This window comes from Rhinolophus ferrumequinum, chromosome 10, assembly GCF_004115265.2.
Source record: "Rhinolophus ferrumequinum isolate MPI-CBG mRhiFer1 chromosome 10, mRhiFer1_v1.p, whole genome shotgun sequence".
Taxonomy (NCBI): Eukaryota; Metazoa; Chordata; class Mammalia; order Chiroptera; family Rhinolophidae; genus Rhinolophus; species Rhinolophus ferrumequinum.
In genome coordinates this window covers 5,055,122-5,078,457 of record NC_046293.1, presented here as the reverse complement: position 1 = coordinate 5,078,457, position 23,336 = coordinate 5,055,122, and the positions used below count along the sequence as shown (strand labels likewise).

The window sequence follows — 23,336 nt, the reverse complement described above, 5'->3', positions numbered from 1 at the left end:
GGGCCACTGACCAAAACTCCTCGGCAATAGGCCTGTGTGTTTACTGCGGGGTTCTCTCCTAAATTCCCAGGTGACTGCTCCCACACTCCTTTCTACCTGGCCTGGGAATTGGCTGCCTTGGGGCTCTGACCCTCAGAGGGCAGGCCAACGCCAGCTGGGCATCTGGAAAGGTCTTGTGTGGCAGAGTGAGTGGGGACCTGTCTGGCGGGGTGAGGGCACTGGGGAACCTGCTTCCCAGGACTGGCCTGGTGGGGGGGACAGGACGGGGGTGGGGGGCGAGGAGACCGTGTGGCAGCTCTCTATTCCTGAGGAGACACATAGGGACCTGCCAATGCTGTGCCCACCACTCAGGGGTTTCACCTGCCCTGCCCACGAGCTGGCTGAGGTTATATTTCCAGCCAGGCCTCTTCTCTGTGCCCCAGAATCACCCCAGCATAGGGTGAGATAAGTAAGGTCCAAAGGCAAGAAAGAGGAGGGGGTGCCCTCCTGAGGCCCCCTCTGCCAGCCCCTGCCCACTTCTTGGCCTCAGGGCCTCAGCCCACGCCTCCGTCATCTCCCCCATCAGCGACCCCACCCCGGCCCTCTGTCAGGGCCACCAGAGCAAACTGTAAAAAGATAAACCTGACCAAGTCGTGCCCCCGTTCAGAATCCTCCTGTGACGGACTCCCCACTGAAAAGGTCTACCCCCTTAGGCAGGCACCCAGGGCTCTTCCTGATCAGGCTCCTGGCTCCCTCCCTCCCGGACCCCACGTTTGTCCCTGCTCCCCACATTTCCTCTCTTTCCAGCTCCATTGGAGCTGCCATCCCAACATGCCAAGGCCCTTGCATGCACTGTTCCCTCTACCTGGAATGCCTTTTCCATACCTTCTCTCCTTGGCATACACTTATTCAGCTGGGGTGGGTCCACCTGCAGGAAGCCACCCCAGGTAGCTGTCCCCACTGCCTGTTCTGCACCTGTGAGGGGGATTTTTCTGTGTCCCTGTCTGCCTCCTACCAGACCAGGCTTTCGCCCAGGCGGGCCAGGCCTGAGGACCCACACAGGGTGTCCTCCAGGAATGTGTCTGACCTGTGATGAAGGCAGGAGTAGGAGGCACAGCGCCATGTGAGTGGTTGGGAGGAGGAGGTCCTGAAAACCACCCCCTACGCACCTCTCAGCTGGGTGGCCTGGGCCTGACCTGTGCCCTGTGCCCTCACTGTAAGACCCTGTGGACACCTGTCTAAATCAGTGGCAGGGGTTAGAAGCCATGGGGCCTCTGAAACTCCCCAGGGTCAGCCCACCCCAGCTGGGGTGTTGCTCTCCCCTCACCCTAATAAGGCAAGGCCTTCTTCAAACCAGGGATCCGGTTCCCTGGTCCTGACCTACTCACTGCCCCACTCTGGGTTAGGCCCCAGCCGGCCACCCACTGTAATGGGAAGTGGACACTTGGGACCTCAGGGGTTGGGGTGTGGGGGACAGATGGGGTCACAGGAGGGGTCCTGGCCTATACGTCCTAGGAGCGGGGGTCCAAGTCTCCCCGAAAGGGGGCGGAGGGGATGTTCTTAGACTCCCGGCGGGAGGGGTCCCGAGCAGGGTGCCTTCGCGGGCCTGGAAGGGGGTCCGGGCCGCGGGCGGGGGGCTTCGGCGCCCCGGAAGGAGCCGCGCAAGCCCCAGCACGCGGTGCCCACCGCGGCAGCCGCGGATCCGGAGGTGAGCGCGCCCCCGCCCCGCCCACCGCGCCCACCCCACGCGCGGCCGGGCCCCGGGCTGGGGGCGGGCGGGAGAGGGGCCGGGAGCGGCGGGCGGCCGCCGGCCCTTTTCCGCAGCGCGGGCCCTGCTCCTCCTTCCTCAAGCCCGGCCGCTCCCGCGCTCCCTTCCCCTTGGCGGCGAGATGCGGGCACCGGGCCCGGGCGGGGGCCGAGGGCCGAGGCCTGGCCTGCCTGGCGGGGGACCCCGGCGGGCGGCCGCGCCGGGCCCGGGACCGAGGGCGAGAGCGCGCCCCTCCCGGCGCCCGAGAGAGGGGAGGCGGGGAGGGAGGAGGGGGAGGAAGGCAGGCGGGGGAGTCCGGGAGGCTCGGAGCCGCGCGGCGGGCGGGCGGGCTGGCGGGCAAAGGAGGGGGCGGCAGGGAGCCCCCCGCCCCCCGAAGGAGGAGTCTGGCTCCCACTTGCTGCCTCGGACGCGCGGCGAGGCGGCCGCCGCCGGAGGAGCCCCCGCCCCTGCGCGCCTCCCTCCCGGGAGCCGGGCCCCTGCCTCCCTCCGTGCGCGCTGCTGCTCACGGCCGCCGCGGCCGCCGAAGAGGAGCCCGGGGCCAGGTAGGGCCGGGGGCGAGCTGGGCGCGGGCCGGGGCGCGGCGGGCGCGGGGCGGGCGGGGGCGCGGCCGGGACCCTCTACAGGAGCGGGGTGACGCCCGCGGCGCTTCGCAGGGACGCCCGCAAAGTTACTTTGGCTGCCTTTGGTGGGTGCGGGTGCCCGGGATGGGCACCCCCACTGCCCTGCCGGCCGAGCGGATGCCGCCGGGAGGGGCCTCAGCCGGGGCGCTGGACTCTGACGGGGGCCGAGGGGTCAGCGAAACTTTTCCCCATCTCTCCAGTCACTGCTGACTGCCGGCGGAGTAGCTGGTGGAAGAAGCGGACTGGTGGGGTGCGAGTGATGGTGATGGTTGTAACAATAGCAGCCCGTGGTCGTTGAGAGCCTACTGTGCGTAGCGAGGCCCCTGCTGGTACTTGGGGACAAGGGAGGGGGGACTGATACGGTGTGGTGGTCACTTTTGCCAGGCGTTGCTGCAAACTCCATCGGCCATCCATCTATCCACTCATTGCACATGTATTTATCGCTGTCTGCTATGTGCCCGGCCCAGGGATCCAGTGGCTAAGCAGACAGGTCCCAGCCCTCACAGGCAATATTTCATGGAATGCCGGTGCTAAGGAGCAGTTCTGTCTCTTGTGTGTTTATTCTGGGACATGTTATACGAGAGTGAATTCATGCACAGTCTCCCTCTGCCGTGGTGGAGACAGAGAGCCGAGGTGTGCAGGCATCTGTGGCAGACCATGGCTTGGGGGTCCTAGACTCACCTTCCTCCCCCCTCTCCCAGCCCCTCTCCACTCTGCTGGGTGGCCTGAGGTGGGGGCGGGAGGTCCCATACTGGGACTGGACCCCAGGTCTCTCCTGCTGACCTCTCTGGGATGTCTGTCCCCCAGTGCTGGGTCAGACCCTCTCACAGTTCCCTTCCAGGAGCTTGGTTGCCTCCCCTTCCCCATTTCCAAGGCCCCTGTTGAATGGCCCAGAGGAGAGCTTATTAAGTGGCAAACAATTATGAAATTAAACCAGGAACAAAAGTGCGCTGGCTAGTGAGTGGTTGAGCTGGCTGGCTCTGCAGGACTTGAATGGTGCTGGGAGACTTGTCAGCAGGGATTAGCCATGCTGGGGGCTCAGGCAAACACTTCCCTCGTCAAGACCCTGACTAGTCTTTGCAAAAAAAAAAAAAAATTAAAAAATTAAACCAACTTCATGAATAATTTGTCACATGGGCTGAAATGCTTTGGGGGACGTCAGGGAGGCCACTGGCTGACTGCCACATCCAAGTTGGAAGGCAGGTCTTGGTCCATGGGAGCCAACGAACTGGGAGACCATTTGGGGAGGGGTGGTGGGTTTGGCGAGGGTGGAGAACGGTCCAGGGCTTTAGAGCCAGCTGGTGGCCATCAGAGGCATTCTGGAGCCAGGCACGGTATATGGGGGGACCACCGTGTGACAGCCGTGCATAATAAACTGCTTCACGACGCCTGGCTCCCTGCAAATTGGCTTTCCGAGTGGCAGCCACACAACACTTGTAAAATCTTTTTTCTCAAGACGGGCTTCTGTGAAATGGTTACATCTATTTGAGTGCTCACTCGATGGAGGTACGTTAATTGGCTGATGGCTAGTCAAAAGGCGATAATGCAGTCACAGAGGTGTGACCATGTATTCGCCGGTGCTTCAGCGTGGGGCTGCCTTCCTATTTATTTCTAGGCCCCAGGAATTTCGGAAGACCTGGATTGAACTAGATCCTGTCATGTCCACGTGGGCAGGCTCAGAGTGTCCCCCACATGTGGGTGTATATCTCGGATGTAACTGCTGTGGGAGCCCTTAGAATCACTTGCCCTCCCCCTCCACCCTAACCAATGCCCTGTGGGCTATGATTGTGGGCAGATAGAGCAGATGTAAATTTAGGTAAAAGACAGGGGTTTGGGGGTCTTTCTACTAGAGCCCAAATGTCAGGAATGCAGAGACGACATACAGAATAACCATTCAGGAAAAGCCTGCTTTAAAACAAATTTCCCAGTCCATCCACAAGACTGTTAACTCTTCATCCGATGAAAGTAATTTAAGTTCATTTGTTTTCCCTTGAACTTGCTACATCCCCTTGCAGGCAGCGATGGCCGCCCCTGGGTTCACCTCACACAGGACACATCTCTCTGCACTTGTCTGAGGAATTAAGAATGGTAGCAGGATTTCACTGAAGGGGAGCCCTCAAGGAGGAAAATCAGCATCCTGGGTGCGGGTTCCAGGCTAGCAGAAAAAAGAAAACCCCAAAGTACAGTCGTCTTTTAATCTATCAAAATGACTTCATTTTTCCAGTTTTGGGCCTGTGAACTGATCCTGCATAGCGGGGACAGAGGAAATTAATCGACCAGGCAAAGACTTTTAACAAGTAAATATTATGCACAGAAAAACATGCAATTAGTGGAGGTTAGTTAATGCCTTTCAAGTTGCGGCGAGCTGTAGCTCAGGGTGGAATTTCTGCGTTGTCCCTGAATTGTCTGTCAAAATCTTTAATGTGACAATGTGCCATGTCTCTCCCATCACCCCGCCCTCGCTAGGAACAGAAAAAGGGTCTTTTCAAGCATCCCTCCTTCCCATTCTTCTTCTCTCTGAGATCTCTCTGCTCAGCAATTGGTACCTTTGCCTGCACCTCTGGAGTGAGGGCCCCCGGGGAAAGGGGCTCCCCCAGGTGCAGGAGCCCGGGAATGGGTTCTTGGGCTCGCTCTGTGATCACATGTCATCTCAGATGACGGGGCAGGCTGTTTGTGGGGTCTTCCTTCTGGCCAAACCCCTCGCCCTCTAGGATCAGATTTGCCAAACACCGGTGGAGGGCAGGAAGAAGACGGGTGAGGGGAGTGTTTCACGCAGTACCAACCCCTATGTTTAGACTATGGTGGGGCACTCTGAGCTCGGTTCCCTGTAGCTGTGGTTCCTGGGGCGTGGATGTCCCCATGCAAAGAGACCACCCGCTGGCATCTTCTCCAGACTGCCACTGGAATGGTTTGACTTGGGCCCGAACAAGTGGAAAAAAAAAAAAAAAAAAAGGAAAAAGCAGAAGCAACCCCAAGGGAAAGAAAAGAAGACAGGCCCCCTTTTTGGGGGTGGTGTTAAAGGGAAGGTATAAATAGTTCCTTGGTTAATTTGATTCACTGGGGCTGTCCCTGGAGACCTGGCCATTCTGCTGCCAAAACAAAGGTTTTACCTTATATTGACTTTTTCCCCCTAATGAGACAAGACTTAGTTATGCTTTATTTCCATTCAGAATAACTCTGGCCGACGAGGGCAGCCCAATCTCATGAAAAAAAATCTTAAGTTGAGATGATATGTTTTAATTTTGAACTCAGAGAGTGACTTGAGAGTTCTCTGGTCTCTCCATGCCTTTCTGTGAATGACTCTTTGGGGGTTTTCTTGGATGGGAACTTGGCCAGCTTGATGTGAGAACCTGGTCATACATCAGAAATAGAAGCAGCTTCAATAAAAAAAAGTCTCCCCACGGGTCGATGGTGATACGTGGAGTTCAGAACCAAGGATTGAGTAGGAGCCTCTCTTCACCACCAGCTCCACACCTGGGAGTACGCTTCTACTGCACGTCTTCACGTTTCCACCCTCCCTTCCAAGAAGGATTGAGGCTCAGCGTTGATGCTTATGAAAAGACTTTTGGCATCACCCGTGCTAATTTCATCACTTTAAGGAGAAAATGATGCCTGCTTTCAATTTTCAACACACCCGTCATTTCTCCTTCATTTCACTCTTTAGCATTTTCCCACAGTACTGCAGCCTGCAAAGCTGCAAAATATATTTATCGTACCGGCTCCCTGAGAAGTGTCAGCCTTGCCTGCATCCTGCCTTCCCCTTCACAACGAAGTGTGTTGCAGTGTTCGTGGAACAGGCACACACTCCCTCCCCCACCCTAGGCTCCTCACACAAAGCGGGTGGGTGTGTGTGGGGGGTGTGGAGAATGGAGTTTTGCTTTTGTGAGTTTGTCATTCAGACACATTAGTTAATTGATCATACTTGGGAGGTTTGATCTTTAATTGCAAATTCCCGCACAATCACAAAAATAATACACTTAAACTGATCATAAAAATGGCAAAACCCCAGTCTCAGACTTAAGTGTAGAATTACCATAGTGCCGATTTGATTATGCTTCGGTGACATCTGTTTAATAGATTTCCATGAGAACTGTAAATCCACATTCACTTTCTTTGCAAATTGTATTTGAACGCTGAGCCACCAAGAGCCTCTTGCCTCCCCCGCCCCAGCCATGTATGTCCCAAAGCCCCATAAATGTCGAGTGTGCCCTGACATGTATGTGGAATGCTGATTTGTACACATTTGCCTATTATTTCCTTTTGTACGTGGGCATGTCTGTGTGTGTGTTTGAAACGGATCTGAGCAGCTTCCGATTTCGACTCCACAGATATGTGGATCTCCAACTGCTTTCTGTCAAAAACTGGGACTTAGCATTTTGCTGAAGAAAAATCAGTCTCTTCACTATTATTTATGGGATTGCTGATCTGCTAGATGGATAGAGAAAGCACCAAGAATTATAATAATTTATGGAGCAGAGCACTGGTTTGCAAACATATTTCTCAGCCCGGGCTTTCCGGGTTTCTTTGCGTCTTGGGCCTCGCTCGGCGCTGTGAGAATGGAGCATATTCAGAATTTGAAGACCCGCCCGGTGAACTGACTGCTTTCCTATCTCAAATTAAAGGAATAAGTGAGCAGCTATTTGTGGCAGACAGGACATGATCCAGTGAGTAGCACTCTTCATCATTCTGAAATAAAAGTACATAATTGGAAAATGAAGCAGCAGCCGCTGCTTCGGCGGGTGGGGGACAGGAATTAGAAAGTGTAATTTAAACTCATGTAGTCATAATTCAAAAGGGGCCCAGCTAAAAGGTTTTTAAGTGGTAAATGCTTTAAAGCCACTCATGGTTGATCCTTTTTCAAGGAATATGGGCTAATTTTCTCAATATTTGTTGATTTCTTCATCGACTTAGCTCATCAACTCCTTCGGCTTGGCTGGTAATCCCATCCGCGGGCCAGGATTTTCCTTCCTTGGACACCCACGGTTGATAAAAGAGGTCAAACATTTTGGGGACATAGCGGGATTGGCTCTGATTTTTCTCCCCACTGGGCTATTTGTTCTTTTTCCTTTCCTTTGAGTTCCTCTGCTTATTTTTTATCCTTTATGACATTTCCAACTATTGACTGATCAACTGCATATTTTCAGGCATGAGCAAAACAAGGAAAAAAAAATACAATTTAGACGTGATTTTTGAGCTCGTGTGGAAGCATAGCTTGTGAAAGAATTGTTGCCAACCCCCCCACACCTTGGTACTTTTCTGTTAAATATTATTTCTCCTGCGTTTTCCTTGGGAGGACTACCTAGGAGGTGTTAGGGTGGTTTCCTTGTGACATTCGGCCACTTTGCAACTAAGTTATCAACAAAAGCCTCAGTGAGCAGTGCTTTCTGCGGAGCCGGTTTTCTCTCTACTCGCTGGAGACAGTCCCCTGCAGGCTGGGCTGGCCAGTTGGTGGCTGCCCCTACTCGGTTAAGGGAAGAGAGGAGTAGAAGCAAAGATGGGTTGTAATTCTGGAGGAAGCTTTCGAGTGTTTGGCTCCCTCAGGACACTGCAGCGGGGACGAATGGTGGGGCAGGCGTTTCTGCAGGACTGCTCCTGGGTAATAGACCAATCGTCCCCGTGTTGCCATTCATTGCCATCTGAGTTTCAGACAACACAGTCATGGCTGCAGATGTGCCAATGACAGAAAGAAAAACATGGATGCCTTCTGAGGGGGCTTGCCTTCACAGCCTCAAGGTGGCTTTGATTCTGGTGACTTTTCCCCTTTGTGACATTTCCAAGTATCGTAATGGGGACACTTTTGAGAGCTAGAGAGGATGCTGGGAATAATGACTGACGGGGGACAGCAGGTGTGAACTGCCTGGGCCCACCCGGCTCTGAGGAGCCCGTGTGGGGTGGCAGTGGATGCCGCGAGCCTCCTGGCAGAGGAAGTCTACTTTGATCTGCTGATCAGCAGCCTCTGGCCACACACGTGCCCCTTGATTTTGTTCACGTATCGGTTGGACCGATGTGGGCTGCTGGAATGACCCACGGTCTCCTTTGCAAAAACCCACCTGCTGTTAAGATGCTCTGTGTGACTTCTCAGGCCCTCCTTTCTGAGCCTGTGGCACCTGCTGGCTGGCCTCCTAGTTTGGTGGGGGCCTTCTTGAGGGCCCGGAGACCCCCTCCACCTCCAGATAACAGGTTCCGAGCTGCTCTGTTGATTGATCTGGCTGCTCCCCTGGGCCCCGAGCCCTTGGAGGGTCCGTTTCACATCCGAGTCATTTAGGTCCTAGAACAGGGCTTGCCTCGGAGTGGATGTTTCAGGGCTGACCGGTCCCCTGCGGTGCCCAGGTGAGGGGTGGCGAAGAGCTTGCCTAGGAAAAGTAGTCAAGGGCTGATGGTCCTGGATGTATCCAACCACAGCACCCTCGGGAGTAAAACAACGGTGACTCACCCAGGAATGGGGTGGGAGGGAGAGGGCTGGGAGCCCGGACTTCCCGCAGGGAGGAGGGGGTCTTTGCTGCTCTGAAAAATCTCTGCTCAATTCTTGGAAGTTCCCGACAGAGCTCCTGGGTTTCATCCGAACTTTCTAATGACAGCGGAATAGCCATTTAGTGAGTACCTACTGTGTGCTGGGCCCTCGGCCATCTGCTTTTGTAGGTACCATGTCCTGTGATCCTCTCAATGGCTCTGGCAGGGAGATTTTAGTATCTGCGTATTTACTGTTAAAAAAAAAACAACAAAACCGGGATCGAGGACGTGAAAGTTGCTTTTGAATCTGGGCTGTGAGACTCGAGGGCCTGGGCAGTTTCTCGCTCTCGCTCATTCATTCGTTCACGTGTTGTTCTATCCATTGGTTTCTCACTCAGCTCAGACATAGGACGAGACTGTGCTGGGAACTTTGGTGAGAGAAGCCCTGGGGAGGTGTGGGCAGAAGTGCCTGACCCAGCCCGGGGGGTGGGGGAGGTGTCCCTGAGGTCCCTGAGCTGGGAAAGAGATGTGTGTGCTCACAGGTACAGGTGGTGCAAGACCGGCTAGGTGGAGGGAACAGCGTGTGTGAAGGCTCAGAGGCAGGACTCCTCGGAAACCCCTAGTGGTGAGCTTGGTCTGAGTGCTGAGAGGGAGGCTGGGGGCTGGGCCTCCTGAGCTGATTTAAGGAGCTGGGGCTTTACCTGAGGGCAGCAGGATGCCCCTGAGGAGATTCAGTGTGTGGCAGGGAATGGTTGATCAGAAGTGTGTTTTAGGACACTTGTTCTGGAAGCTGGGGTGGTGCTGGCCTTGGCGATGCAGCAGCAGGAGGCCAGACGAGGTTTTTGGGGCTACTGAGAGCAGCGGGGCCTGGAGCTGGCCTCTCCCTAGATGTGCGCTGTCCAGACAGTTGGCGCCTAATAGCTCCCGACCTCCGTGCTGTGGTTCTTCTTCCTGAGCCTGGTCTGATGGGACTCCTGGCACCCGAGGACCAGCAAAAATGCCTTTGAGGGGAAAACAGGAAGAGAAACCACCTAGTGAAAGGATAAGACTTGAAAAGTGAGCCCTAAAAAGTGGAGGGAATTTTTCAGCAAGCATTTTTCAACCCGGAAATTCAAGAATTTCTCAGCCCTCTCCATCTGGGCTGACTGGGATCTTTATGGAGGGGCAGGCACAAGGTTCACTTCATCCTCTTGTTACCCAGTGAGGACGTGGGAGCACAGAGAGGTTAAGTGACTTGCCCAGTGTCGCACAGCTAAGCAGCACGAGACTGAATTTGAACCCCGCTTCCCTTGACCTCAAAGTCCAGGCTCTTCTCCACTGCAGAAGCGCACCAGTGGCCACGAACAATAACAATAAAAGAGAGACCGTTTATTGATGTTTTGTCTGCCTTGGGGCCTTTGCACTTGTTATCCCTTCCGCCTTGGTCCTCTTCCCCGAGGTCTGGGCGTGGCTGGCTCCCTCTCAGTCTTTGCTTTTGAGGTGACGTCACTTCTTTAGACAAGCCTTTCTTGATCACCCAACTTAGAGTAACAATCCTCCTCTCCCCCGTTACTCACCACTCCATCACCCTGTTCTACCTTCTTCCAGGTGCATATTCTTACGGAAAGTGTCTTTTCTATTTACTTAGGTTTTCTTTATTGCCGTCCCCCAGCCTCATCCCAGTTCCTTGAGGGCAGCGATCTGTTTGGTTTTTCATTGTTCTTTCTGGCCCCTGGAACAGTGACGGCCCTACATGCCGTGGTGAATATGTGTTGAATAAGTGAATGCATTGATTAGTTCATTCCACCTGCCTCTTCTAGTTCCATTTCCTTCCCACCCCCTGGCGCAGAGGAGGCACCCGTGGCCCAGCCAGGATCTATGACTTGCTCAAGGTCACTTGGCTAGAGCGGTGATGGCAATGGAAGCCCCGGTGCCCTCCCCAGCGGGCCCCAGGGCCCCTCCCATTGTCCGCATGCTTTGTTATTTTGTGGACCAGGTGTAAATGCTTCCCGGCTAAAAGCTGTTTGTTGGGGAATCGCTGCTCCCCCTCCGTGGATCTGCTGCGTTCTCCGCACGGTGGCTGATGATGCTGCTACAGCTCCATAAATATTAAATGGGTATTAAAAGAAGGCTCTGCTTCCCAGTTTCCCGGATTTCTCTGAGCAGGGCCCATTGCGAACCCCCTTTATGTAAAACGCAGCATTTCACTGTCGAGCGCCTCCCGGGTGCTCGCCGCCGCCTGCCTCTCTGGCTGAGTCCCCTGGTGCCCAGCGCTTCTCCCCCCTGCAGGCCGACTCCCGGCATGTAGGCGCCTGCTTCCCGGAGCAGGGGTGGGTGGTGGCTCCTGGGACCCCCTACCCCTTCCAAGGGCTGTCTGTGCCCAGCCTGGCCAGCCTCCTTGCAGGCTTATGGGGTGGCAAAGGGGGAGAGGGGTGATGACTTTTCAGTCTGCAGCAGAGCCTTCTTGCCACCCACCCTCTGCCCGCCTGTCCTGGCACCAGGGAAAGAGGCTGGCAAGACACGTACTCTGTCCATCCCTCCCCTCATTCCTCCATCCCTCTCTCCACGCCCCATCCCTCTTTCCCTCCTTCTATCCGTTCACTAATTCAGTATTTATGAAGTATCTGGGAGAGGCCCTGGGTGCTGATGATAATATAACAACAATAATAGCTAACATTTATTGGGCACTTACTGTGTGCCGGGCTCTGTGATAAGCAGTTTACAAGCGCCTCCTCATTTAGTCTTCACGACTGCATGAGGTACAGGAGGTACTAGTCTTCTCTCCATGTTGTGGACGAGGAAACAGCATCTGGCTGGCTAAGCCACTTGCTCAGGGTCCACGAGCTATGGGTCCTCTTCAGAGGATTTCGAGTAGGGACGTGATGTGGTCGGCTCACATTTGAGGGAGTTTGGACTCTCCGGGGCTCCTGGAGCCACAGATGCCCCCGTCCCTGGGCGGCACCTGATCACAACAGGCCTTCGATCCCCAGGATCTAACCGAACTGAATAGTGATTTTAACAGTAACAGTGAATACTCGCTGGGCACTTGGTACTTGCCACGCCGTGTGCTCAGAATTTCTGTTCATTTAACCCTCACAGCTGCCTGGGAGGTGGCATTCTGATTTTTAAACCCATTTTCCAGAAGGGGAAGGTGAGGCTCAGAGAGGGTAGGAAGTTGGCCTAAGGTCACACAGCAAGTCAGTGCAATGCTGGAGCTCAAACCCTTGTCCAGATTTGGGCTGTTGGAGCCCTGGACCTCGGTGTCTGCTGCCCAGGTCTCTCCCGAGGTTACAGACAGGACACCTGATTCCTCCACCTCAGAGGCCTGTCACAGTGTCCGCTGGGGGAGCCCATACTCTTAGAAACAAGTGCGTCCTGGGGGGCAAAGCAGATTTGTTTTGCTGTTGTCTTCCCAAGTGGAGAAGAGGGAACTGTGTTGTGAATCAGGATGAGTTTTGGGGGTGGGTGGGAGGGTGAGGAGAAGGAGATTGCTATTTATTGCACCTTGTATGGGCATGATTGTCGAGATTTTAAAAAAAATTAATAATCCATTTCTCCTTTGCGCGTAATTAAAATGTTCTCCAGTCTCTAATTTTTGTCGTTTTCTTGATCTAATTTGTTTTCTGACTGTGTCGATTCTTCTTCCATGCACAAAGCAAAGGGAATTTTTCTTCATTTGACGTGACTGGGGTACGACCGTCCAGGATGGTTTAAATTATGTTATTTTCTCCTTGGTTAAGTGCAGTGCAAATGGAATCATTGGAGGGTCTTAATGACCCAAAATGGGAACAAAACAAAACAAAACAAAAATCTTCAAGGCCTTTCTTATTTATGCAGTTTAAAGAAATAATTATGGGACAGAGTGACAGAAATAGATGGTCTTAGGAAGGAGGCGTTGGCCGGCGTGTCCAGTGTGTGAGTGGGTCGGGCAGGGTGGGCTGTGTTGCCAGGATTTCACATCGCCCAGTTGGAATCAGTTATAGGGCCATTTCAGTCCACTATCTACAAACACAAACCCCACTGTGCAATGAAAGAAATTAGAAAAAGAAAAGAAAAGAAAAGATAGCATCATAAGCTGTGATTCTAAGTGGATTCAAGGTTTGACAGAATTCCTGAGATCCTTATAAGGCATTAGGGCAGGTTTTTTTCAAGGTAGATTCCTGCCTGCCCCCCCCCCTTCCTTCCCCACCCCGGCCACCCTCTGAGCTGAGCTGGTGGATGGCAGTCTGTCTGGGAAAATCCCTTCTCTGGGTGGGAGTTGCTAATGAATATCTTTAGGCAAAATTGATGTTGAGGAAGGAATTTGTGCCTCTACCGTCTCCACCTGCTCAGGCTTGCAGGGGTGTGTGGGTGTGGGGCCGTGTGGGAGTGGGTGTGTTTGGGGGTCTGAGGGGAGGGGAGGGAGTTGGAGGCGAATCCTTCCTATTCCCCAGTTCCGAAAAGTGATACTCACCTTACCTGTGTGCAGAATGTCAGCCATTGTCCTGCCCCATCTCATGGTCACTCCATGGGCTCTGGAGGATTTTGTCAAAGGCCAAAAAAAAAAAAAAAAGTCTTAAGTATTTAAACATGTTGGCCCAGGCATGTATCTGTCCATAGCGTTGTGGGTTTCTTTTTTTGTCCCCTCCCTCCTTTTCCTTTTTTTTTTTTTTTTTTTTTACCAAAGTATATTCATCAAACTGCTGAGTTGGAAAGATTTGTAATGAGTTTTTGAGCTGTATGACTGTGTTTTTTTTTTCTCCCCCCTCCCTCTCCCTCTTTGTAAATCTTCATCTGACATTAAATAAAGCAAATCCCAAACAGATAACTGTCGCCCGCTTCTGCTCCATCTCCTCAGTCTGTTCCCAGGTCTGGCGCGGGGCCGGGCGGCCGTGGTGGCAGTGGTGGCAGGAGATGCCCGGGTGGCCCGCGGAGGTCCATGTGGCGCGCTAGGTGGGATCCCGGCATCCTGAAAGCAGAGGCCCTGGCCCTCCTGCCCTGCGGCCTGGGCATGGCGTTCTCCCAGTCCCATGTGATGGCCGCACGGAGGCACCAGCACAGCCGGCTTCTCATCGAGGTGGACGAGTACAGCTCCAACCCCACCCAGGCCTTCACCTTCTACAACATCAACCAGGGCCGCTTCCAGCCACCGCATGTGCAGATGTAAGTAGGCGGCTCGCTGTGGGACCGCGGGGACACAGAGGGGTGGGTGGTGACAGACGCCAGGTGGGCTCATGGATTAGGGTGCCTCCTGGCTTCTGGGCCCAACTGGTTCGTGCTTGTTGACTGAAACGATTCTGGAAACCCGGGATCACCAAGGCTCCGAGTTGGAAGGGACGTGTGAGAAGTTGCAGAGTGATGGCCTGTGGGCCGATTCTGGCCCGGAGTCCTATTTCATTTGGCCTGGAGAATGTTTTACAAATATTTAAAAATGAGGTGATTGCACATAAAAATCCAGACTTCTGGCTTTGCTGGAGAAACCCAAAAGGTCTGGCAACCCCAGGCCCGCACGTCCTCATGACGACCTCTGGGGAGCTGAGTTCCAGCTGCCCCCTCTTGGTATTTGGGTTGGAGACCCCGGATCTAATTCATGCTCCTCATTGTACAGATGGGGAGATTGAGCCCCAGAGAGGGGAAGGGACTTGCCACAGACCCCATAGCAGGTGGGGACCCTGGTCTTGGGCTGGCTGTCTTGCCTTCCGCCCTCCCCTCCCTTCTGTCCAGCCCCCCCCCACCCCATGCTTCCATTGAAAAAGCGGAGATACTTTCCAAAAGGAATGGGGAGCTCTGCCTCCTGCCCCTTGAGGCTGGTGGAAAATAATATTAAGGGAGCCCCAGAGGTGAGGCCATAGCAAGAGCACAGGCTTGGGACCCTGTGTGGACCCTTTCTCCAACCTGGATTTTCTCCGAGGTCTGGAGAGGTGCAGGCAGCCCAGGGTGAAGGGGCTAAGTTCCTGGCCCTGGCCTAGTGGCTCCCTGCATTTCTAGAAGACCCTCTTCCTCCTTCATCCCCACACTGCAGGGAAACAGGCCCAGACAGGTGGGTGACCCATGCGAGTGCACACAGCTGGTCAGCACCTGAGCCGGCCCAGGACACAGCCTGCTCCTCTCCACACTCAGCATCCTTTTGCTGTGGCATCTGTGGATGAACATGCCTCCACCGGAGGGTTCAGACATCTGTCTGCTCTGTCGTGGAATCCTGTTTCGGCTCCTTTGGGGTGTCCCTGTGCTGGGTCTGGGTCACTGCTGAGGCCCTGAGGAGGGGGAGACCGACAGCGCCCCATGACAGCCCCCAGAACTGTGATAGGGGTCGCTCCAAGGCCGAGCGGCCCAGAGCAGGCCCTCGTGACCACCAGGCTGGGTCAGAGGCCCCCGGGAGGGCACAGGCTAAAGCACCACCTCCAGGGAGCAGCGGTAGGTGGGGTCCTAGCGGCTGTCCCTTTGGGGAGATAGTCTGGTGTATGGGCCACTTAGAGAAGCAGCCATAGGGGTTTCTAAGTGCCAGCCCAGAGGTGGGGCCGGCAGCTTGCTGCCTCTCGTTACTGTGTGGCTCCCTCAGGACCCGTCCTCTTTTGTAAAGGGTGGGCACAGAGACACTATTCGTGGGAGAAAGGGCTCTGGAAGAGGCGGGCACCAGGCCTGGGGGTGGGTTCCAGCACTGGGACACCCTCTTCCCTATGGCACTCACCCCGGAAAACGCTCGTTTCCGTGGGGGCTGTGGGGCTGGCTGGTGTTGTCAGTAGTTGCCTACTTAATTCTCTGGTAGATTTCTACTTGGCAAACTGCCGCTCATTTCCAATTTGGGGCCAGATTGGTGGATTGGGCAGTATTCAAGGCCCTGGGTCTCAGGCACGCTTATTCTTTAGTCTCTGGGACCTGGAGGCCTGGAAGGGCTGCTGCAGGGAGGGAGGCCTTCCCGGGGCCAGACTTCCTCTTTTGTCGATGGGGTTAGTCCTCCAGGGCTGGCAGTGCCCGTGCCTGTGGTCCTCAGATGCCAGGCTGGACTCCTGCCCCCGCGGGACTGGGTGAGAGCCCCGGGCCCTGAGGCAGAGTGGTGGGCTATGTGTGTGTCTGTGCCCGTGTGCATGTCCACATAGAGGGTTCCTGGGCACAGCACACAGTGGCATGATGCCATGTAGTACCACACAAAGCTGTCATTCACAATGCCTCTGCCCGGGCGCGGCAGACACCCAGGGAGCCCCCAGACTTAGGGTAACCAGAAGTCACAGGAGAGGAGCCACAGGGCTGAGGGAGGACCCTTTGGAGAAGGTGACTTCTAGGTTGAGACCCAGACGAGGATGAGTGGGGGATAGCAAGTCGGGAGACGGTCAGGAAAGGGGTGCGTCTGAGAACTACAGAAATGCCCCGCTGGGTGGCGGATGCCCCGAGCAGGAGCAGGACAGGCCGTGTCCCGAGCAAGGGCAGTGAGTGAGCAAATGAAAGAGGGTGATTTCCCCCACTTAAACCATGAGCAACTGCAGGTCGGTCATCCATTCGTCTGTCCGTCCGTCCATCCATCCGTCTGTCCATCCAGGATGTTTGTGAGCAGCTGCAGAGCACGCTGGGTAGAAAGGTGCTCTGAGCTGGCCTGCCTGGGTTTGAATCCTGGCTCTGCCACTTATTTACAAACCCCTGCCCGCACTGAGCTGAGCCCCTCAATGGGTTGGCAGACAGCACACACGTCATAAAAGCGTGTAATGGCACATGCTACTGGTAGTGTCAAGTGTGATGGAGAAAACGTTTGCTGGCTTTCTGTGGTCACTCAGCTGGAGTGGTCAGAGCAGGCTCACAGCAGCTGCCCCACTCCCATCCCTCCTGGCCTGCTCTGTGTTACCACCTCCCGACACTGGCCAGCGTTCCAGGCTTCCATTGGCAGGGAGGCTCAGAGACGGCCGGAGGTTTGGGCAAGGCCCGGGAAGAGCAGGCACTGGACTCCTCATCCGGTGCTCCCTCACTGCCTACTCGGGCCAGCCCGGCTTTGAAACACAACTTTGCATAAAGCTGGGTAAAGCCAGCGCCATGCAGGAACTTGGGGGGCTGCTGTCTTCCACTTCCCGCTTTCAGACCCCAGGCCTGGAGTACAGGGAAGTGTGCAGGCTGTGGAGGTGGCCATGCGGGTTTCCATGGCACGTCTTCACCGAGGAAAAGACAGCAGACAGGAGGATACATGCCACTGCCGGGCAACATGATTTATCACTGTCCTGGGCTTTGTCTCCGGGGCGAGGGAGTGAGGGGGCCTTATTTAATAAATCCACAATTTATATTTAATAATAACAGTGACAGTCCCAAAGTAGCCTCCAATTGAGCTGTGTGATTTATGCATTTGCCCCCAGAGACCCTGGCGGTAATGAGGCTGCCTTTGCTTGAGTGATGAATCTCTGGGTTTCAGGACCTGAGAATGAAGACCCTCACGCTGGGGGCCGAGAAACCCTGCAGTGGCCTGGGAGAGCCCCTGCTGGCACCAGCCCTTCCGTCCTGGGTGGGCAGGTGGACGTGGCCTGGCGGTCAGTGAGAAGGCGAGAGTAGTGCTCGCGGGACAGGGTTGTGCTAGGAGTCCTCCTTGGGGGGGTCGGGGGGGCTGGTGCCAGGTAGAGCACCTCTTCTGTCTGGCCTTTCGAAGGGGCCTGTTGGAGGAGATGACTCATCCTGGATAAAGACCCCCGAGCACGTCGGGCTGTGGGGGTCCTTGAAGAATGTAGTAGCCCAGGGAGCTCTGCTGTGTGTCAGGCCTGGAGTAGCCCTTTGTACCTGTTCCCAGCCCTCCCCGCCATGTCAGGGTGGTGTACTGATCCCCTTTCTTAATGAGGCTGAGGCTTCAGAAGGGGCCCTGTGGTCCCTATCCCGCCTATGTGCTGACAGGTCTCCAGGAGACACTGAGTGTCAGCCTTGAGCCCAGGAAGGGGGTGAAGGGGCAAGGCAGGAGGAGAGGACTAAACTCGGGCTCCACTTGTTTTCAGCTTTCATCCTGCATCCCTCTCCTGAAGGTGCAGTTCCTCTTGCCTCAGGCCTTTGCACATGCTGTTCCCTCTGCCTCCCCAACTCTTTGCCCTGCTAACGCTGATTCATTCTTCAGTTCTCACCCAGGTGTCACTTCCTTGGTGGAGGCTTCCTCAGACCAGGTTTCGTCCCCTTCCACCGCCCCCCACCTCAGCTCTAGGCACTCACAGACTCCCTTTCCATGGGTCATGCTACAGCGTGTGATTATACATTCATTTGTGGGACAATTTCCTAAGTGTCTCTCCCGTCCACCAGCATGGGCTGGTCCCTCAAGCCTAGCACAGCGGACAGGAAGAAGAAAGAAAAGGAAGGCAGGATGAGGCAGGGAGCATGGCCCAGGAAGAACAGCAAGATCAAGGAGGGCCTCCTGGCGGAGGTGGCAGGCACAACCCCTGAACTTGGAGAACCAGAACCTTCCCAGAGGTGGGAAGGAAGGGTAGGCACCGGGACGCAGGAGGGCACTGTGCTGAGGGTCACGTTGGAGCCAGTGCTTCGTGGAAAAGGTCACCAAGCAGTTGGGCGACACTGAGCCAGCCAGTCGCTGCCCCTCCTCTGGGCCTCAGTTTCCCCACTTGTAGGATGAGAGGAGGGGACTAGAGGTCTGTCTCATTCTAAAATGCCACGGCTGATGCCCAGTCACATGGCTGCACATGCGGTTGGAACCTCACTTGAAGGGTGGCGTCCCCTGCCCTAGCACCTTGTATACTCTTTCTCCCCTTTCTCCATACTTGGACTCTTTTTGTTCTTTTTCTCACTCCCAAGTCCAGGCTGGGTTTCTGGGGGAGCTCCACGAGGTGGCTTCCGTGGGTGTCCTGGCCACAGCTGTATCCCTTGCCCCTAGCAGGTGCCTGGTATTTTAGAAGCCCTCCGTAAGCATTTGTCCACAAGTTGACTGAATAAAATGGCAGTACTCCAGCTTGGTGTGAGTCTGAAACCAAAACCCGACTTCCAGTCTCAGCTCTACCAGCTTCCGTAGCTGAGATCCTGGGCAAGGCAGTCTCTCCTGAGCCTTAGTTCCCTCATCTGTATAATGGGCACACCCCTAGGCCCCTGCCCGTCATTCACCGTGCGGGTGAAGAGAGCCAATCGTGGAGCGTGCTGAGCACTTAATGAGCTCTCCTCATGGAAACCATTCCTGTCGTTACAGTTTCAAGGTTGAGCATTTGTTACAATCCACGTAGCCCGAGGGCAGTGCTGGGAAATGAGAGTCTTTATTTTTTCTCTGGGGATGATTAGGTTTGCATCCTCACTGAGCTCGGAAGCCTCGGGGTGGAGGGAATAAGAGCAGAGTTAAGGAGCCTGGGCTCCAGCAGCAGGCCCAGCCTGCGTAGCTCGCGGTGCTCCTGGCTGGCTGACGGCACATGGGAGGCCAGGGCTTCTCCTCAGGGGCAGAGAGTGTGGGGACCCGCGGCCGCCCTGCGCGTGGCATCTCACTCCCTGCCTCTCCCTTCTTGGTCTCTCTTTGTCTCTTTGACTTAGTTTCTGTCACCTTGTGGTATGCTCACCTCTGTGTCTGGGCGGGTGAATGATTGAATGAATGAATGAATGAATTTGATTGGCTCCCTCATGTTCCTGTGACAGGCCAATAGTGATTGGCTGCCCTTGGTGTAGTCAGCTGTGTTGGGGGCGGGCAGGGTGTACAGGTGGGTTCCCAGGCCTGTCATATGGGGGCGGGGGAGAGAGGGAGAGACCCAGAGAACTGACGAGTGGTGGGGAGAACAGGAGGGAAATTTTAGGTTCCAGACCAGCTCAAGCTCCACCTCTTTCTGGAAGCTTCCAGGGAGCCCCAGGCTGGGTCAGGCCCTTCTCTGGGCCCCAGCACCGGTGCTGCCCATCAAAGCTGGTGGCTTTATTGTCACGGCCTGGCCAAGTCTGTACCCACTATCATTCTGGCGTCTCCTGACTTGGGATCAGGCCTGATTCATTCCTATGGCCCCAGCATTGAGCTCAGGGCTGGCACACAGTAGGTGGTCAGAATGTGCTGTGTTGAATGAACCAGTGAATGAATGAATGAATCAAAGAATGAATGAATAAAGAGGGAAGAGGAGGAGTTTCCAGCTCCCTCCTGTGGGTCATCACTGAACTCAGGGAATTTTCCTCTCCTCCCCGGTTGGGCCCAGCTCCAACCTGCTGGTTTTCAAACTGGGCTCAGCAGCCCCAGAAAAGGACCTGGCGTGCCCCCTCCTGTCGCGGCACCGTGACTGGGGAGAGGCTGGCTTGGGGCCTCTGACTGCAGCGGACTGAGTGTGCAAATGCTCCCTGAACATTAGCATGCTGGACCCATGTCTCTCGTAAGGTGTTAATTAAATTTCTTCGGAGTATATTGTCTGAAAAAAAAGGATAATTAGAAAGATGTCTTTAAAAGTATTTATGTAACTGATATGGTACCGCTTTTGGTTTGCCGCATAATTAGATTTAAACACAACTCCTCGAGCAGTGTACTCATTTGGAGAGAGCTGCTTGTTGAAATGTCATGGCATTGTTTTTAAGAGTTCTGAGCCTGGCAAAATCATTCAACTAAGAGGCAGAGGGTGGTGGGGAGAGGGCTGAGCCGGGGGCGGGGGGCTAAGTCTGCATTTATTCCCTGGGACACCCGGCCACTTGCTCAATGTCCTCACTGGGAATTCAGAGGGCTGCGATGGGTCCCCTGGGAACAGGAGCTTACATCTGTCAGCACATTGGAATTTGCTGGGTTCTTTTGCTTAGTGGGGACACTCTATTTTACAGATAAGCAAACCAAGGCCAAAGGTTTTGCTTAAGGTCACACATTAGTGACAACTGGCAGAGCTGGGATTTGAACACTGGCCTTTTGAGTCCAGGACCATTTTCTTACACACCCCTGGAAAGCTGTTGTTTTCAATATGACTAGACCACCTCACAGTTTTGAAAAATTGCCGCTTCTCTTTCGTGCCTTTCATCCATGGCTGTCCTTGGATGCTGCTTGCACGGCAGTGGGAACTCAGTTCTTTCGACTGGACTTCAGTCCTTGCATTCTCAATGGGGCCGATAGCTCCCCAAAGGGGGTAAAAACTGTTTTTGGGGGGTGAAAAAAATCATGCTCATCTTTTTACAAAGCACAGATATGCACACAGTCCAAGAGCAGATAGATAGCCTATCTGTGGTGTTGAAATTTCACAGGAAGCAGGTGAGTAGGGAAAGAAAGCATCTAAAAAGGCCCCGGGGTGGGGGTCATAATGGAGGACTTTAGTCAAACAGCAGTCCTGGGCACTGTGCCTGCGGGTCCCTCCCCCCTGCTCCCTCCTTTTACTCTCACAGCACCCCTCTGAGGTTCCCATGTTACCGACGGGAGACTGAGGCTCAGGGGGAGAAGAGTTTTGCCCAGCTAGTGAGTGGGAGAATCAGGATTCGGACCCAGGTGGGCCCTCGGGAAGGCGGGGCGCTCGGTCCGAGGCTGGGTCGGTGTGATCTGAGCTGCTGAGCTGCTGGGACGGTGACTTGTCGGTTCCATGGCCTGTACTGCAGTGTCTTCTCCCCACTGCAGGGTGGACCCGGTGCCTCATGACGCCCCCAAGCCACCCGGCTACACCCGCTTTGTGTGTGTGTCTGACACACACTCGAGGACGGACCCCATCCAGATGCCCTATGGTGACGTGCTGATCCATGCTGGGGACTTCACAGAGCTGGGGCTCCCGAGCGAGGTGAAGAAGTTCAACGAGTGGCTTGGTAGGTGCTGGGCAGCCCTTGGGCCGCCCCCGTGCCCAGCTGCCCTTTCTTCCTGCTCTGCCCTCTCCCTCCCCCCAGCCTTTGTCTGCCTGTCCACCCCCCTCGAAAGCCTTCCCTGACTTCCGGACCAGGTCACACCCCTTTCATTCTCCCCTCAAACCTCGGCAGTCTCCTTCCCCAGCACTTGTCTCAGCTGTGACTTTCCAATTGCTTGTGGGGGTTTGGGGCCTGGGAGACCGCTTCCCAAAGGGATTTTGCCCAGGTTTGTTTTTGTCCACTTGTGTGTTCAGCCCCCAGTCAGTGCTCAATAAATAACGGATGACACGAGTGAATGAATGAATGAATGAGTGGCTGAACGGTGAATGCACGAATGACTCTCTGGGAATGGTGATGCCGGGGTAGGTATTCAGCTGGTATGTACTGGGCTCAGCCACCCTACACCATCGAGACGGCTTCCCCAGTGAGGGGCCCAAGGGACCAGCTGTGGGCTCCTCCTGTGGGCAGCTGCTGGCACAGTAAGCGAGCACTGTCCCATGGTGGTGGGCCATGATTTGCAAGCACACCCCCAGGGTTTTGTCTTTGGCTTTTTGATTTCCTCCAAAATAAGAAAGACATAAACCTGGGGTGCCCCCTGGGAAAAGCTACTTGCTTGGAATCAGAGAAACCTCCCAGCGAGTCGTCTCTGCCACAGCCTGGGGGGACAGATGGACGGCCCCTGTGTGGCCTGGCGCACTGGCCGCTGTCTCGGAGGTGTGGGTGGGGGCTAGCCCACCCCCCTGCGCAGCCCCGCTTGGCCGCCAGACAGTCCGCCTCCCCAGGGGTGTCCCGCTGTGCTGTTGGCTGGGAGCTGCAGCAAGCGAAAGCCCTGGCTTTGCCAGTGGAGGCAAATATTTACAAGCAAGGCCTTCCCTTCCACGTGGCAGACTCCGAGCTTTCAATATTGATTTTTCAAATGGGAAATTCTAATCCGGTTTGGGATGAACCTTGTGAAGGCTGGGGTGGGGAAGGGCTCTTGCGGGACAGGCCTGCCCCCAGCTACCTCTGGGTCTGGGAGGGGCCCTTTTTGAGCCTGGCTTCTTATTTCCCCTGCTGTGGGTCTCAAAAGAGGGGAGGCCTCACTTGACTGAGCCAAGAGCCTGTGTGCAAGGCCAATAACAGGAGTTGCTGTCATCCAGGCTCAGTGTGCCAGGCACAGTGTGGCACGCTCCTCACCGCCACTCCCTGGTTGAATTTTGGGAGCAGCTGTTTGGGGTGGGTGCTGTTCGGATCCTCATTGGACCCCCTGCACTGAGGTTTGCAAGGGTGAGGATTGTTTCTGATGTACCCCCCCAGCCCTCCACGTGCTCCCCTCAGTGTGGAATGAAAGAATGAATGAATGAATGAATGAACACTTGCGTGTGCAATGGGGGTGGGTGCCAAGTGCTGTGGGGTCTCGGTGCAGGTTCTGACCACGGCTTTCTCCTGGTGGGGAAGGCCTCTGGGAGAAGCTGACTTTGGGCCAGGCCTCAACCGAGGGGCTAGGAGTTTGTGCAGGAAAGGGAGCCACCAGGCCGAGGGGACAGCTGAGGCCAGAGTTACCAGTGGATACTTGAGAGGAGGCCTGATGTATTGTAGCTGGATAAAGGGTTTGGAGGAGAAGAGGGTGACAGGCCTGGAAAGAAGGGTGGGGTCTGACCCAGGGCTTGGGAGGGCCAGCAGGGTGAGATGGCATTTGAGGAAGCTCTCTACCTGCCTCTTAGTAGAAATCAGAACTACTGTATTTTGCCGTGTATAATGCGCTCCCGTGTATTATACGCACCCACATATTTGGCCCAAACTTTCAGGGGGAAAAAAAAAATCTTTCGTTTTAATTTTTTAATTCAAATTTTTACTTGTTTACA

The 23,336-nt window shown here is 55.0% G+C and overlaps 1 protein-coding gene across 1 annotated transcript in view; it reads left to right on the top strand.

The window, feature by feature from the left end:
• Positions 1 to 2,145: 2,145 nt before the first annotated feature.
• Positions 2,146 to 23,336, top strand: part of MPPED1 (metallophosphoesterase domain containing 1) — a 71,403-nt gene continuing 50,212 nt past the window's right edge. Inside the window, exons 1-3 of the mRNA XM_033116176.1 lie at positions 2,146 to 2,289; positions 13,634 to 13,938; positions 21,275 to 21,456. Of these exons, the coding sequence (XP_032972067.1) occupies positions 13,715 to 13,938; positions 21,275 to 21,456 (406 nt within the window). The 5' untranslated portion in view covers positions 2,146 to 2,289; positions 13,634 to 13,714. The remainder of the gene's footprint in view (positions 2,290 to 13,633; positions 13,939 to 21,274; positions 21,457 to 23,336) is intronic.